Source organism: Drosophila albomicans, chromosome X (genome assembly GCF_009650485.2).
Source record: "Drosophila albomicans strain 15112-1751.03 chromosome X, ASM965048v2, whole genome shotgun sequence".
Taxonomy (NCBI): Eukaryota; Metazoa; Arthropoda; class Insecta; order Diptera; family Drosophilidae; genus Drosophila; species Drosophila albomicans.
The window spans coordinates 12,602,494-12,620,324 of record NC_047627.2 but is presented as its reverse complement, the minus strand read 5'-3'; the positions used below and the strand labels follow the sequence as shown (position 1 = coordinate 12,620,324).

The 17,831-nt window shown below is 38.9% G+C and overlaps 2 protein-coding genes across 4 annotated transcripts in view; one reads left to right on the top strand and one right to left on the bottom strand.

Moving 5' to 3' along the window:
* The window catches only part of LOC117578054 (flotillin-2), a 128,620-nt gene that overhangs the window by 51,152 nt on the left and 59,637 nt on the right, over positions 1-17,831 (top strand). The window lies entirely within an intron of this gene.
* On the bottom strand, positions 4,916-16,868 carry LOC117564573 (glucose dehydrogenase [FAD, quinone]). The gene is made up of 3 exons (XM_034243414.2): positions 15,993-16,868; positions 7,260-7,510; positions 4,916-6,451 (listed from the first exon to the last, which is right to left on the bottom strand). Exons 1-3 carry the CDS (start codon positions 16,448-16,450, stop codon positions 5,067-5,069), a joined length of 2,094 nt encoding a protein of 697 aa, XP_034099305.1. The 5' UTR covers positions 16,451-16,868; the 3' UTR covers positions 4,916-5,066.

Here is a 17,831-nt window from a genome sequence, read left to right as displayed (position 1 = left end):
TTCGACGACGCTGACGTTGACGTTGACTGCTGCTGCACGATACGCACGCCACGGGCTCGTCTTGTTCAATGAACAAATCGGTTTAACACCGACGCCAGTCAACCCCAAAAAAAGCTTTGCTTCCACTGCGACTTTGGCTTCGTCTGCAACTTCGCCATCGTCATCGCCATCATCATCGTCATTGCCATCGCCTTCGTCTTCGGCTGGAAGCTTTCCCAACTATCCAAGCCCAAAGACAACTTTCAATACCCGCTTCCCACTGATCGATCGTGTATGATAAGCTAGTGACTAATGTTACAAGCTAAATGCTAATGAATCTCTTATAAACAAAGTCTTGGATTTGCCATATTATTGTAATGTGAGTTATAAGCTATTAAAATTCTACACGACTCCCGCAAATTGCATTGCGATCGCTTAACAAACGTAAAAGTTGCGACTACAAGCAGCAACAATTGTCTTCGGGTATCTTACGGTCAAGCACACACTCGACTGTAGCTTTCTTACTATTTTTTTTTCTTTTTTTTCTTTTCTTCTTTGCTGTTATTTTACCATGACCATTGCGCTTGCACTTTCGTTTTCATTCGCTGCTCGGCATTTGTCGTCGGCCTCTTCGTCTTCGTCTTCGGCTTCGTTTTCTGCCTTTGTCTACGTGCTTTGGCAAACGTTGACTGGTTTTTTTTCTTCGTTGTTGTTGGGGAAAAGCTTTTTTGGAAGCTCCTCTACGCTACTCTCTGGCTGCTTGACACTGATCATGAATGTTTTACAAGATTGTTTATCCGCTCATTATTGATTTTTATACTCGCTATTGACTCTAGGCAGCTCTTGACTTTATTGCTCAAATATCCCGCAAATTGCGCTGCATTAAGATATCTCTGCACGGCATTGTGATATCGATAATGTTTACACTATTCACTACTCACTGCTCACAAATCACCCACCATCATTGCCACAACTTGTAAATACCACATTACACTCATATGGACATATCACATCTCATGTGGCATTGCTTTTAAGCTGATATTAAATCGATAGCTATTTCAACCTTGAAGTTCGCCTTGGAATGTGTTGATAGGCTTTTCTCCTTAGTTTGATCGTGATATTGCATTTTTATGTACATAGTGTAATAACTTTGGCTTGTTGCTGTATTTATTTCTCATCTGGCTCCATTAACCTACATGCGTAGACATTATTCTTCGCTAATGGCACTACTTTTAAACTACTTTGGAACAAGAAGTGTCCTAAACCGGGTCCCAAACACCCAGTGCTAGTTTAAACTAGCTCTATTTTAGATCAAATTCGCTATTAGTAAGTGCTCTACTTTTATTCTTGAACTGGAATAAGAAATTAAGCAAGTTTGTCACCTTTAGGTTCACATCTAAAGAAAAAACGGTTTGAGTAAATTTAATTCACAAATTGATCATATGACAAATAGGTGTTAAATATACATTCATAAACCAAACATTTAATTAAGTATCTAAATCGTAGAAGTGCGAGAGAAATATGTAGTAATATATTCATTATATTAAAAAGTAGAGCTACACAGATAGAACGAATGTAGCATAAAAATCTAGATCAAAGATTGTTTCAACATCAAAATCTTGATTCATGATTGTTTTTTTTTAAGATCGAAAAAATTTCAAATCAAAATTTGCAATCTACTTTTCAATATAGAATAAAAGATTCTTGAATTAAGATTTTATTCTTAAAATAAGATTTTCTTAATCTTAAAATGCAAATTTAGTATAAAAATCTTGGTTTAAGATTGTTTCAATCTAAATATCTTATTTCAAGATTGTTCTCAATCAGGATTTTTTCTCTCTGTGTTCTTTATGTAATATATGCAATAAGTATTTTGTCTCAAGTTGTGATTTTTAAAATAAGGAATATATAATTACATATAATGAATGATTATAAAGCTGGAAGACATAAATAGAGAGTTATAATTAAATATGATATTAGTTTCGATTAGATTAATTTGCATATTCTGTGTGCATGAAAATTGCTAGATAATTCGATAAATATAGATCATGGAAATTGTTAGATAATTTGATAAATACAGATCAATTTGTGAAACGAAGCTAAATACAATAATAACAAGGTTCAGTCAATCGTTCGCTATACTTAAGGTATATTTAAAGTATCCCATTACTTTAAATTACTTCCAATGCAATTAAATTTGTTTGTTTACCTTTTGTGGTACAATTTTGAGCTTTAACCTTCGCCGTTTAGGTGCTTTGATTCACTTGAGAGTGCAACGTCTTCATCTGAAACGTTGAACGACCCCAAACCAAGAAAACCCCACACACAAACACACACATAAACATAAGCATATCACACGCATCGTTGTTCATCTGAAGCCCACTTTGATGGCTCTTGGCTGTGGACTACCCACATTTGCAATAATTTGCGACTATTTGTGTATGCTGTGCGTATTCATTCATTCATTCATTCATATGTCATTCGGTGTTGTGTTGTGTCGTGTTGTGTTGATTCATTAACTCATTCAAGTGGCTTGAACCCAGCAACATTAACGGGGGCACTCACCGGAGGGCCACTTGGACCGCAGCTGCAATTTGAACTATGCAAACGGAAAGCAAGCAAGCAACAATAACAACAACAACGGCAAATGAAATTGAGTCAAGTCAAATAAATTGTGTTCACTTGGTTCCGCACAAGACGCGATCTCTGCGATTTCTTGGCCGGCTTCCGACAAGCGCCTTCCACAGAGACAGCTCAAGGTTTTACTTCGCGTTGCAGTTGCACTTGGAAAATGAAATCGAAATCAGAAAAAAAGGAAAAGAGAGAGAGAGAGACGAACAGTTGCTGGAGAGGATGGAATGATATCAAAATGGCTTTGCCAGCCACTGGTTGACACTGTTGTAACTTTCCTTTTGCTTTTTGGGCGGTCATTGGCGTTGGCCAAAATCAGCGAGCCAGACAGCCATTCAGCCATCCAGCCATACAGCCAGATCCAGCAGCTAGTCAGTCAACTACCAAAAGGTGTATAAATATTTATGCGTCGCACTTGAGAGCGTTCCTTTGGAGCCAAGTCCATAAGCCAAGTCCAGCTTTGGATTTATGACCAGTTTCCGCGACCCGAACCCCATGCAGGAATCGCTGTGTCGGTTGGCTGGCCAAAAAACTTTTGGCAATCAAATGTATTTTGTTAACACAAATCATTGGCCAGCCATAATCAACTATGTGAGGGGTATTTTGGGCTGTGAAGAGAGATGCGAAGTTATTATCAAATATCAAAATTGTTAAATTTTTACTTATTGTCTTCTATACGAGTATAAAGATATGTAGATATACCGAATTGTTGTTTCCTTTTTACAGGGTATCTAATCGCCATGCATTTGCCTGTCAAGCACTTTATTACTCGATGCTTTTGATTTCTTTTACGTTTGTCTTAGCCTCAAATGCATTATTCAATATATCATTGTCTATGGCCTGGGCTATATGCACCGTTAGTTTTTATTGCCAGTATTTGTAGCACCCAAGAGGAGGCCTCCAACTCCAACCCTAAGAAATGCGCTAATTGCAATAATCATTGGATAAAAAGTTTGTAATTACTATTGTTATCGTAATTGCTTTGGAATTCCATTTACATTACAATTACAATTTACTCAGCGCATCTAATTGGAACTGCTGCCAAGATCAGACCATGCTCTTAACAATGAGGAACTTTATATATATAGTACATACAAATACATATATAAATGCAATGAATGTGGATATTTTCAATAATCTTTGCGAATTTACTCCACATATTCCTTATTACAATTTCCGCTGTAAAGTTGGGAAAACACAATATTATTACAACATATTGCTATAATTTTTAAAAATAGTTTGCATAGTTGATTGTAAGCTCGCTTATAAAATATTTCATATTGGAAATAGAAATTCATAAGAAATTCGCTTACGTCTTAGATTGCGGACATATCAATCAAACTTATTCGATCGTAATTTTAAGCTTTTAATAATTTAAATAGTATACGCATAAGCTAAACATTTATCATTTTGTCTTTTCAGGTAAGCTTTAAACTTAAGCTCAGCTTTAAAGTCCGGCTTCGCCAAAAGCTCAAATAGATAGAGCTAGGCGAGAGGTTGATGTGCTCGCTAAGTGTGCAGACGATTTTCACGGGGTTTGTGTATTCGCTAAAACAACAGAGGTTTGACATGCATTGAGCATAACTATGAGTTCAAATGCAATGAACTAAATTATGAACTCTGATATGAAAGTGAAGTTTCTATTGACGATTTTGCATTTTTATGTGGTAAGGATTTGAATATGTGATATATTCATTATTTTTTTAAAGCAAATATCAAAAATACGATCAACTAACAGTTTAAGATCATAGAAATTGAAGCGATTAGCGAAAGCTCAACTTGAAGAAATAGCAACATCCAATTTAAACACTTTGATCGAGAATAAATCCAAATAAACTTTGACAATACTTTATTTGTTACACGTTATTTTTATTTGTATTCGTTTATTCGTTAAACATAACAACTATTGATACATTGATTGCTTCGAATCCAACTTAGAGTCTAATTGAGGTACTTCAAGTGTACGCGGCTTAAGCATATACAAAAGGTACATATTTCTGTTTGATATACACATACACTCACACAACAAAGATTTAATAAAAAAAAAGAATATTTTGTATAACATATTTATATATAATAAAACAATTGTATTAGCATAAATGACTCGATATTTACAAAAAGCGCTTAATTGACTAAGGACAACGCACAGTAGAATAGAATAGGAGCAGCAAGCGAACTGAGGCTTAATAAATTAACAATGTGTGAATTAACTAACTAATTAATCATTAAACACTACCCGATCTACATACAATGAGAGCAACTGCAAAGGAGCATTTTGAGCATAAAAAAAAACAGGGAACTTTGCAAAAGCACATTAAAGCTTTTTGGGCTGTCACGCTGCGTTGTGTTGACTGTTTACAGCACAGCGCACACACACCTGAAAGCTGCATCTAGTTTTGGTCTAAGCAGGCAGTGACATTGGGATTGCGGTTCGGGTAAGCGATTAAAGCATTTGGCTACGAACTGGGCAGCGACCATTGATGCACTCCCTCCGGCAGCGTCTCGTTTCCTCCGTGTCGCATGCTGCGCTTGCTGCGCCACTGTTGCTGCGACGATGGCGGCGCCGTGGTTGGCGTCAGCCACAGCTGCTTGATGAGATCCGCGCCCTTCTCGGCGATCATGACGACGGGCGCATGGATGTTGCCATTGGTGATCGCTGGCATAATGCTGGCATCGATCACCCGCAATCCGGACACACCATACGTCCGCAACTGTGGATCCACCACGGCCCAGGGATCGCTGGGTGGTCCCATCTTGGCAGTCCCACTCATGTGATAGATGGTCATCGTGTACTGGCGTATGAAGCAGTTCCAATACTCGTCCGTGAACAGTGTCAGATGCTTACAGTTGGGCAACGGTTTGCCCCAGAAGCGTGCGCCAAAGCGTTTCATCGCCTGCGTCTCCCCCATGGCGACCGCAGCTTTGACGCCCTCTCGAAGCACATTCACATCATCGGGGTGCGTTAGATAGTTGTGATAGAGCAATGGATAGCGCAGTGGATTCTTGGAGGCCAGCTTGATGTAGCCACGACTCTTGGGCCGCAGCATCATGGGAAAGATGCCGAACACATCGCGATTTGTTACCTCCCCGAACACCTCTTGATAGAACTCATCGGTCAGACCGTGGGCGGTCTTCACCTGAGTGCCGCCATCGGACATCACCGATGCGGAAGTCATCATGAAGTTCATGTCCGGCCAGTCATCGCTGGAATTCGCGTATTTGGTATTGATAAAGGCCACTGCCTCCAGTCCGACGCTGGAGGTCAAGGGACCATCCTCGGTGATGGCATAGCGCAGCGCCGTATTCACATTGACCATGCGCTTCATCACTATCGATATGGGATAGTCGATGAGGAACGCAATGCCCCCGACGGCAATGTGATCCTGCAGATTCTGGCCCACACCGGGCAGATGCTGCACCAGAGGTATGCCCAATCTTCCCAGCTCCTCGCCATGCCCGATGCCCGACAGCATCATCAGATGCGGTGTGCCAATGGCACCGGCTGCCAATATCACCTCGCGTGTTGCATACACATTCTGCAGGTGTCCGTCGCGTATAAATTGCACTCCAGTTGCCCGCTTCGTCACCGGATCGGTGAGCACCTTAGTCACATGTGAGAAGAGGGCGATGTGCAGATTGGGACGCAGTCGGGCGGGACGTAGAAATGATTTCGCTGTGGAGCTGCGTGAGCCGCGTCGCATGTTGAACTGATAGAAACCGAAGCCCGTCTGCTGCTCCCCATTCACATCGACGATGTCGTAGCCCATTTCCTCGCCAGCCTGCAGAAAGGCGGGTCCGATGGGCGTGTTGTAGGGCGCATCCTGCACAGTCCATAGGCCACCTGCAAGAATGAATGATAGTTTAAAGAACTAAGTTTGACTTTGTTGAAGAGCTTTCAAAGCACATTAAATCAAAGGACAACAAAGCTCAATTGCTTGACAAATGTATAGAGCTTTACTTCTATGGAAATATTATGCTTAACAAGCTTTGTTGCAATTGAAGTATAAAGTCATAGGTCATTTAAGCTCTGTTTAAAATGAAAGTCAATAGTTTTAAAGAAGCTTTTCTTCTAGGGAAATTAGTGAAAATAAAGTGAAAACCCAATTCGAATTAAGCTTAAAAAGCAAAATTAATTTAAGCTTTTTAAAAATTAAAGTCAATTTTTTTTATAAAGTAGTTTTATTGTAACCATTTTGTTGTATTGCTTAAATACTTCTTCAAGTTCAGCAGCAGAAGCTGCATTGAAATTCCTAAAAAGCTTCGCTGCCTTTAAAGAAATAATGTCAAAGCTCATTTAAACTCTTTTCAGAATAAGAGTCAAGAGCCTGAAAAAGTAAGTGGGCTCACATTTAATGCTTAAATACTTCTATGGAAATATTTAAAGAACAAAGTGAAAAATTGCTTCAAGTTAAGCCACAAAAGTTGCATTGAAATGTTTAAAAAGATTTCTTTCAATTTAAGCGAGAATGTCTAAGCTCTTTAATATTCAAATAAACAGAAGTGGAAGATTTATATTAAACAGAAGTACCTTGATCTTAGCTTAGCTTTCTTAGACTTTATGTTAAGATGTCAAAGCTCATTTAAGCTCTTTTAGAAATAGTTATGCAATCATTTGAGTTATTGTGTGCTTTCTAAGCTACTCTACTTACCAGTGCCGTGATAACGTTTATTGCGTGCCAAGTAGGGATTGCGTTGATCTTCCGATTTGCGGAAATAGGGCAGAATCTCCTCGTAGGACCAGCCAGGATTGCCAAGATTCGCCCAATTGTCGAAATCGCGACGATTGCCGCGAATATAGAGCATCGTATTCAACACAGAGCTCCCTCCAATCACTTTGCCACGTGTCCAGCAGCAGCGTTTATCCTTCATCGCCTGGCAAGCTGTCGGCTGTGGCTGTGTGCTAAAAGAAGGGAGATAGAGAAAGAGAGAGAGAGAGAGCAGAGAAAACGTAAACAATTAGCGAATGTGTTGGCAGCGCTTTCATCATTAATCAACAGTCAACAGGTAAACACACACACCACACACGACAATAAAATCGCATTAGCTAAGCTCAGCTAAGCGATTCCAAGGGCCACGCCCACTAAAGACGCCCTAAGGCAACGTCTGGCGCAGCATGTGTGCGCCATTGACCGTCTCGAAAGGTAAACAAAAATGAAATAGTAGAAAAAGCTAAAACCAAAGCCAAAGCAATGGTTAAAGCAATAAGAGAGCAGCAAAAAAAAAAACAACAAACAAAATAAATAAATAAAAAGCACATACAATTTAACAGAAGCAAACGGCAAAACATAAGACGATTAACAACAATTGTTGGCTCACTGCGGTAACTTTATTACAGCACAACCAAAAAGCAATGCTATAGCCTTGTACTTCGCTTCGCTGTCGGTCATTAGGAAAAATAAAAGAGCCTCCAGTTGCAGATTCAATTGAAACGGAGCTCCAAAAATGCACATCATCCCATGGCAATAAATGGCATTTAACTTCACTCGATTGCCTTGAGCCAGGAGTTGATTCACTCGACTCGACGCGACGCGACCCGAATTATTTCGAGCTGTCAATTAAGAGTGTGTAGACAACGGTGTGTTCTCCTTCAATTATCAATTATCACTGTTAACTACTTCTCAGACATTCGTCTAATGTTAGGCAATGTGGGAAAGAAATATTTGCATTGAAAGACAACCAAGAAAGCTAAAGTATAATGTGCTGGACTATAAGTTCATTCACATTCGAAAAATATACCAAATATATACCGCAAAAATATTAAAATATATACAAAGCCTAGATTTGGTATATCTATAATACTACTACTTGTAGTACATTCAATATAGAGTATGTTTGCTGTAACATAGTTGATGATTAAATTTATGTATTCAATTAGTAACACAAGATAAGTTATACCCAAGAAACAGTGTGAATATGTTTCTATAAATCTAAACATTAGAATGAAGGGCTGATCAATGAAATGTTTATCTTTTGTAAACATTTCATTCTAATGTTTACATTTATACATTTACAGAAATATAGTAATTCAAAAAAGTACCGGAAAAGACATTTTAGTAAAAAAAAAAAGATAAATACAAATTCATTAAAAATGATCCAATTAAAACAATTGCTGGCATTGCCTTCGTTGCAGCCTTAGAGCAATTACATCTCAAGCACATTATTTTATTGTCACTGAATTAAATAACCCTTGACAACATTGCTCGCCGGATAGCGCTTTGAGCTCTCAAGCTTAACCCAACATTTGACTACAAATTGTGTACAAAACGCCTACAACTGTCGCATTATTCGCTTAATTCACATTGCTCGCATTATTCGCATTACTCTCGCATTAGACTCGCAGGGGCCACTCTCTAATTAGTACAATTTTTTGTTGGCCGGTTGGTTACGCGTTTATTAAATATACAGGAAACCTCAGTTAACGGCCCCGCACGAACTGTAAATTAAATAAATGTATGTGCAGCATATGCGACAGTGACAACAACAATAACAAAAGCAACAACAACATCTAACCAACAATCAACAAACAACAATGAACAATCCACAATGAGCTAAGCAACTGCAACTTTAAAAAACTGTAGCCAACTTCCAAACTTCCAGACTAGCTGAATACCCTGCAAATATAAAAATTCCGACAAATATTGAATTATAGAAATATGGAGAACTTTTCTAGCATTCCTAAATATTTCATTTATAATTATATAAATATAGGCAACTTTCTCATATTGCAAAATATTTAATTATATAAATTTAATAATATTATTAAGAAAGGAATTCAGCAATTATACAAATTCCGAGAAATATTGAATTATAGAAATATGGAGAATTTTCTTAACTACTTAGTATAGAATAATAGTTAATTATATAAATATAGACGCCTTCAGATATTAAATTATGTAAATATAGAATAATATTTAATTACAAAAATATAGAAAACTGTTCTCGACTTTGTCGCATTGAATTGAATTATTTTAAGGCTTTAAAATTCTTGGAATTATGGAATATTCATGTCAAGAGAATGGCAATTAAAAAAAATAGACTTCAACACATAGACAGAAAATAGAGGTAGTTCATCAAACCCGAAGAAATCTTTATGTAGAGGGTACAACAAAAAAGGAAACGAAATGTCAGTTGCGGAAAACTTGGCCAAGTAAACTGCCAAGCGAGACGTGCAAATGACAGAAATGAAAGAGAAATATTGCGATTTGATATTGAAGGCGATAATCAAGTCTCCAATATATATATATAGAGAGAGAGAGGAGCACACTTGACAGCGTAAGAGTTGAGAGAGTTGGCGAGATATGAAAGTGGTCAAAGTGTTGTCATTTTGCTTTATTGATTCATGTTCGCGATAAACTTTATTTATTTATGCCTTGTATCTGTATTGTTTTTTGTCATTGTCTGCGCTTCTTCACGCCTCCGGGAAGCTGATTAATATACTTGCTTATTAATTTATGCTATTTGACGCCGATCTAGAGAGAGAGAGAGAGAGAGAGAGAGAGAGAGAGAGAGAGGGAAAGACATTCCGTCCCTTGGCCGCATTGTTGGGCGTAGTTCCAGTTATTGAGTACGCGCCTTCACTCCAATAACTCATTCAGTCTTTTTAGGCATTCGAGTCATTGAGTCAGTCGGTCACAGTCAGAGTCAGAGTCAGATACAGCTCAACTTTCCCTTGACGCACGTTTCTCGGCCTATGTTAGGTCCAATGTGACGCAATTTGTTTAGCGCTGTGCTTTTTTTTATTGGCCATTTAACAGTTAGTGCGCATAAATGTTACCAATTATTGTTAGCTCATTTTTGCACACCAAACATTGTAATAGGCATTTATGAGTTATTTCCATTGTTTGTTTGCACTCTCAACCTGCTTAGTATGCATCATTATAACAAATTTCGAGTTCGAGGCGTGAGATTATCATATAAATGATACGATTATTGCCCCTTCAATTCATTGATTAAGCGATTATTGATTTTCATTATTGATATAACTGAGTTAGCTGAGCTTTCGCTTTTTTTCTGGAAAATCTGTGATTAGTTTCTTTTAATTGGGGGATCATTTTGTGTGTGTGTGTGTGTGTGTGTGTGCTTCTTTTTTGATTAATGATATTTCGATTCCCCGTTTGTTATTATATCAATATTTACTTTTCCTAACGCTGTAAAAAATTTGCGAAAAAAAAATAAGTCTTGCTTACATAAAATATAAGTGATGTTGCGTGATTTGGCTTGACTCTTGAATGTTAATTCAATTGACACCAATTGACGATGAGTTGAGCTCAGTTGAGGGCTGTGAGGAGGAGAGTCGTAGAAATCGCCCAAACACTAACTGGATGAATTCAAGGTCTTGATGAGTCTCGAATATAATATGCACTACAACGATGAGATGGACATTGATGATTGCCATCAAAAGTAGTTTTGTTGTCAGCTAGCAGCTGCTGCTGCGGTACATTTTGTCGTCTTTTTTTTGCGCGCAGACTTTGTTGATATTAGCAAGTTCGTGTCCTAAGTCTTTTGATTTTGTGGTCAAATAAAAAGCGACAAATTAATTGTGAAATTGCCGACAATTTTGTGTGCTGGCAACTTGTTGACAAGTGTCTCGGTGTGTGCGTGTGGGTGTGTGTATGGGTGTGTGTGTGTGTGTGTGTTAGCATATGCAGCAAGAGAGCGACTCAGTGAAGCCTGTCGCCGCTCGCAGCTACTCTCGAGTTGCTGTTGTTTGAGGTGATTGTTGTTGTTGTTGGTGTTGTTGCCGCTGCTGCTGCTGCTGGTTTGCGTTTCATGTATTTTTGATTGGCAATTGTGCTCATTGCAATTGGTAAGTGAGCAAGCAGTTCGCTTCAACTTTCCGCAACGCTGTTGCTGTTGCAGTTGTCATTGTTGTTGTTGCTGTTGTTGTTGTTGCCTGATCTGGTCTGTCTTCTGTACATATTTGTATACTCGCGTGTGTGTGTGTGTTTCATTTCATTTCGTTTCGTTTCCAGGCAACAGCAGCAAGCAAACCTGTAACCGATTAACCCACTTCGGGCACTGCTCGATCCGGTTTTTTTTCGTATTGAGAGTTGTTGGGAAACTCTGTGTGTGTTTGTAGGATATGCCGGCTAAATAATCTATCCCCCTTTCCCAGCTTTAAGCTAAATATTTGGAATTTATGCCCGACATCCGAGTGCCGTAGTATTTGCCATTTCGATGTCAAACACTCCACTTTGGGGCCATGAGAGGCGATTTGCCGTCCGCCCAATGACATTAATGACACCCTGCTCAAAACTCCAAATAGCGGTGCCAATTTGCTGAGGTCGTTACTATATACATATGTATATATTACATAAGCTCGACAACAACAGCAACCATATCGCTAATATGCAGCATGCAACTGATTGATGACCCGTTGAGAGCACCGAGAAGTTGAGGCATGACCAGACCTCAGACCTGAACCAGTCTCAGTTTCAGTTTCAGTTTTGGGTCTCACTCTGTGAGAAATATTTTCACACTCAAACAACAAGCAACAGGTGTGTGTGTGTGTGTGTGATTATCAAAACACATGGAATGCGTCGCCTCTTTATGATAATTTCAGAGCGTTTTAATTGCCCACAACACACACACAAATGCTAAAATGTTAGCAGCAGTTTCACAACTTGACATGCAAATGCCAAAAGTGACACAGTTAATGCCTTATCTGGGCGTTCTTGATGATGGTCCATTGATGCTTAGCAAGTGTCGCAAATACTGAATGCACTTCATAGGTGTCGATTTAACAGCAACTTTAACGAGTTGCCAAATAAATTCATCTGTTGCAAATCTTGGGCAAAACGTTGTAAGCTTATTTTTTAGAATATTTTCTTAATAAAAAACTATTTGCAATTAAAAGTCAGCTATATATATTTTTATCGCTATAAGAAGCGTTTAATTTTGAATAGTGTTTGTTATTAGCTACTTTAGCAGCTGCTTGTTTTATGGCCTCAGTTTTCGTTGCAAACTTTTATGGAGATGGCAGATATGGCAAGGGTGAAGATGGTATGGAATATATTATGTTTAAGCATAGCTTTCTTTTATTATGAGCAGCATAAAACGATTCAGTAATTAAAGAATTTAAATCTTTCAAAATAGTTGTTAAAACAGTGTTAAATTGTTTATTCAATCAATGAGAAGCAGACAACAATAAAAGCCACATCTTAGAGACAAAATAAATAAAAAAGCAGTAACTTTACCAAATATAATTAAACAGCAACTATCGTGTACTTTAAAATCAATTTCGCAATTCAAGATGTATTTATTGAATTGGTAAAAAATAATTCAAAGCTTTAAGCTCTCAATACTTTTGTATTATTCATAAGTTTGCAAATAAATAATACTGTAAAAATTTACAGTATTTACAGTAAAGAATTGGCAATTAAAAGGCGACGTCAACAATTTGTTTACCAACTCGATGCAAATCATTGAAGTGCAACGCAAATGTGGCAAGTGGCAAGTGGTAGGCAGTGTATTACCAATTCGGTTAATCGAATGGAAATGCCAAAAAATAATAAATTGTACACATGATGCCAAATGCCGAGGGATAAAGAGTCGCCCATGGGGACAGGGCTTCAAATCGACTCGACTCGACTCGACTCGCAGCTTAAGCTGAAGCTAAAGCGGAGTCTGTTGTTGGCAGTCGCAGCTGATTGCAACCAGTTGTCTGTCGATTGCATGTCGCCCCTGCCACACACACACACACAATAAATGATGCAATGGCGCGGAAAAACAGGCGCAGATTTCCACACACACATACACTCAATTTTTAATATGCCCTCTGTTTGTATTTGTGCATTTCGCATTTATTTTACCGGCAACAGCGAAACAGGCAAGTGGCAAGCAGCAAGTGGCAAGAGGCAAGCAGCAACTGCCCCGCTCTGCTGCTTTCAATTACCAACAATCTAAGCGTCGCCGTCAAACTCAACGTGAACCAAATGAAATGGAAATGCTTTTTGTTGCTGCCACGTTTTTTTGAGTTTTTATACCGGCTACATATAAAGTAGAAGGGTATTATAGTTCTCTCAAGCAGAAGAAGTGATCGACTTTAATATATAGACTTTAAATATACCAAGCTTGCGATGTTATACTTGAAATATACCAAATTAATATACCAAAAATAAAAATATACCAAAAATAGGTTGAATTTCTGTATTTTTGTGTGGTTTAGTATTTTTCAGTATATTTATTCGGTATATTTTTAATAAGTATTATACCGATTATGCTAAAAAAAAATATACCGAAGACTAAAATTTCCAGTATTTTATATACCGAAGATTAACTGTATGCCAGTATATTTTCGGTATATTCATTTGGTATAATTTTGGAATAATACCGCTGTGTTTTGCTTTTATTGAAAATGGGTATACTAAAATATACCGAATACTATGCATATTTTAGTATCTTTATATACCAAAGACTGAATATTTTTCAGTATTTTTAAAATGTATTAATTTTGCATAGTTTTAGAGTAATATCGCATTGTTTTGCTTTGATTGAAAATGTATAGCGGGTATTTTACAGTCGAGCACACTCGACTATAGCTTACTTACTAGTCTTTTAGTTGGAATTGAAAATATGTTTATGATAATGTCTTAGAGCTGCATGCTAATGGGGAATGGAATTCTCTGCGGCGAAAAAAAGTGAAATTTTTTTTTCGATTTTTTTTTTCAAGTTTTTGTGGCCGCTAGGGCCTGGGCTGGGCCAAGCGAAGGTTCGACTGCGAGCCGGCTTAGACGGCTGGCCCTAAACAGTTAAATGGATTACGGTATTGAAATGCGTTCGAAGACCTCATCGAGGCGAGCTCATGAATAATAAATAAACGAGGCAAGTAGAAACAGGTGATCGGGCGACAGGTGATCGGTGATCGAGCGTTTGATAGTTTCGTGATGATGATATTTCATCATGGGAGCGAAGAGAGAGAAGCTACACAACTGTTCCTAACGGTAGCGCGTTCTAATTTAAATCAGTTTCAGCCAAATGAGCAGAGATACCAGGAGGAGGAGGTGGAGGAGGAGGCAAGAGAGTGGGGCAAGAATAAGTTAAGTGATATCTTTGATTTAATTGGAATCTCAGTCGAGTCACGTAGGCAGCACTCAAAGACTTGACTTTCAAAACAGCCATCTCACTCTCTCCCTCCATCGCTGTCTCTTTCTTTTGCGGTACATTACACAATGTGCAGACTGTACAATCGCTGCGAAAAACTATTTATTTGTTTATTGCAGTCAAATTAAATTTGTCTACAGACGCAGACCGAGACGAGAAAAACCCATGTAAAAAACTCAAAAGACTTTGCAAATAGCTGCAACACTTTAACAGTTTGCTGCTAACTCGCAGATCTCTTAGTTTTTTTTTCTCTTTTGGCGATCGTAAATGCACAACTCGATAATTGAGCACCAAAAAAATGTATTGAACAAATACCAGAGCAGACAGCGAGATGAGGAAAGAAAGGTGACAATGCGTAGGAATTGAATTCCAAACAAGAAGAAAACTTTATTGTTGTTGCGTTCTATGAACTAATCAAAATGGACAGTTAAGTTGTCATTTAATTTCGATTCTATCAGCAATTAAGGCACATGTAATTTCGACTCTTGTTCTCATTTTATGGCACAACTGATTAAACTCATTCTTTTCTCTTTGTGTGAGAAAGTAAATTCTATTGTGATGAAACTCGATTTGCATATCGCGCGTGACAAGCTGAAATTCGGATTAAATGACTTTTCACAATACATTTGACAAGTTGTAATTGTGATTGAATGAGTTTTCTCCACAACAGCTAGAATGAGCAATAAAATTAATGAGGTAGCAAAGAAGCTGCCATAAATCAGCGTCATAATTGAGCAACTAATTTGTGATGAGCTGCAACATCTTTTGATTTAGATCAATTCCAAAGTACTTTGAGCTCTTCAAGCTGACCTTCAATCTTTGTAGAAATCGAGCACAATTCAGACATTTGAGTGAAAAGAAATCATTTGCATTAAAGAGCCAACCAACAGATTGTGCCACATTATTGAAATGGCAAGTCATCAATGTGACGCATCAACGGGTCCAAGCCTAAGCCCAAAAACAAACCCCAAACCCAAATCCCAAAACTTAAACGGAGGCAAAGGGAGTGCTGTGTTTGTCTTGACCGAAAGGTGGCAAATGGTGAATGACAATTGTGTACTTAGGTTAGTTTAGTTTAGTTGAGACTAGACGAGACGAGACGAAGCGAACCGCGTTTAGTTGTCGTCAAGTCTATTAATAATTACAGCTGTTGGGCTCTGTGTTGATGTGTATTTATTTGCCTGACCTCCCGAAACTATGTCACTGTGAAGGCCCCAAGTCCGACTATATATGAATGTGTGTGTGTAAACTGTTTCCCTCTCTCGCTCCCTCTAACTCACCGATACTTCCAGTCCATTTTGCTCTTGTGCAGATAAAGTGATAACAGCGGCACATCCGATATTTCCGTCTCGTGTCCGCCCGCCTCGAGGAGCAGCACCTTCCAATGGGGCACCTCGGAGAGTCGGGAGGCAAGCACTGTGCCCGCACTGCCGCCGCCAATGATGATGAAATCGTAGGCCAACTCCACCTGCTTGACGTTGAACGGACGATTCTCCGGATCGAAGAGATCGTAATTGTAATACGCGATCGCAGCGATCAGAAACGGAATGATCGTCAGTTTGCCCACACCGATCACTGCCGTTGTTAGTTTGATGGCCGTGGCTATGGCCAGACCCAGCTTGGAGGCGCCCACAGCTGCCACGCCCGCTGCGGCTGCCGCCTTTGAGGCGGCGCTAGCCTTGAACAGCAAACCGCCCACCGAGACGGCGGCGGCGCCAATTGCGGGAACCACAACCATTATTGCAATTGTTGTGTGATCCTCGACGTCTTGTTTCTCAGTGGTTATAAAGCTTAAAGCTGTCTGTTGAAGCTCCTTAAAGCTGTCTGTTGAAGCTCCTTAAAGCTCTCTTCCTTGTTGCCTTGTTCACAGCAACTTGAATTCTTGTTTAACACGCTCAACACATTTTTCCGCATGCCATGAGATGCGATGAGGATTTTTCTGTGCGACACTTTCATTCACAATAACAATCACAATCACAGTCTCGCCATCGACATCGTGCGTTTACGATCACATTTACGAGCACGTTTACAATTGTTGTTGCTGCACTTTGTTTGTTGTTTGTTGTAATTGTGCACTTTCATTCGAAAGCAAAACACACAAAAAAAAAAAATTGGTATATATACTTTTGTATATATAGATAACGAAAAAGAATAGAAAAAAACGAATTGAAATTGTCTTTTAGAAATTGTGATTCGTTTTAGTCGAAACGTGCGATTCGACTCGAGTTCCTCGTCGTCGTCGTTGTTGTTATTGTTGTTGTTGTCGCGTCGTTCAAGTGGCTTTTGTTGGCCTGGCCCCAAAAATGGGAATGAATGAATGAATGCGATGGAAATAAATAAATAGTGTTAAAGTTAAAGTTAAAAGTGGGCAACCGACTCGTTTGGCAGCCGCTGCGTTTCTGAGCCACAATAGCAACTCGTGTGCGACGTTTTGTCTGCTTTTCAATTTCTTGTTGCAAGCAGCAAGCACAACAGCTCCCGCTCCCTCTCTTCCGCTGCCGCTCTCTCAGTGCCTGCCTTGCCTTGCCTGGCTTGGCCTGGCCTGCAGAGGCCTCTGCTTGAAGCGGTTGCGGTTGCCGTCCGTTTGCGGTTGCGGTTGCGCATGCGCTCCACTCAGCTCAGCTTCGCGATCGCCGTCAGCCAGAGTCGTCTCTAGTGAGTAGTCGCCTCGTCATTCGAGTGGAGCGCGTGACACGAAGCGAACACGAAGTGTGCTCATCACACTGCACGTGCTCACTTTAATCTTTATCTTTCTGTATTAACCCAACTACAATTTCATTTACATAAAGTAATAGTAAAATGAAAGAGTATGAATTGATATTATATTATAATTGAATATTCAAATAGTTTAATTTATTTAGTGTATTCATTAAACCGTGTTTCAGTACTATACGGTAGCTGATAACTTGAGTTTTAACACTCAGCAACTATTGGTAAAAAGCTGTTAAGGAACGAACAACAAAGTTAAACTTTTAATTCCTCATTATAACATATTTTCGCATTCCTTTATTGTACCATTTTCGGTGGTGCAACCCAAGTTATATGCATATTTTTGTTGTTTCGATTTCACATTAAATCGGATCTTAAAGATATATTGAACTTGGTTAAAAACCCCCAAT

Bases quoted from the DNA above. Each gene is read 5' to 3' on its own strand.
- LOC117564573 (XM_034243414.2), bottom strand. From the start codon at position 16,450: ATGGTTGTGGTTCCCGCAATTGGCGCCGCCGCCGTCTCGGTGGGCGGT. The intron at 7,511-15,992 runs GTGAGTTAGAGG...CCCTTCTTTTAG, and splicing joins AAAATGGACTGGAAGTATCG to CACACAGCCACAGCCGACAG. The intron at 6,452-7,259 runs GTAAGTAGAGTA...TCATTCTTGCAG, and splicing joins TAAACGTTATCACGGCACTG to GTGGCCTATGGACTGTGCAG.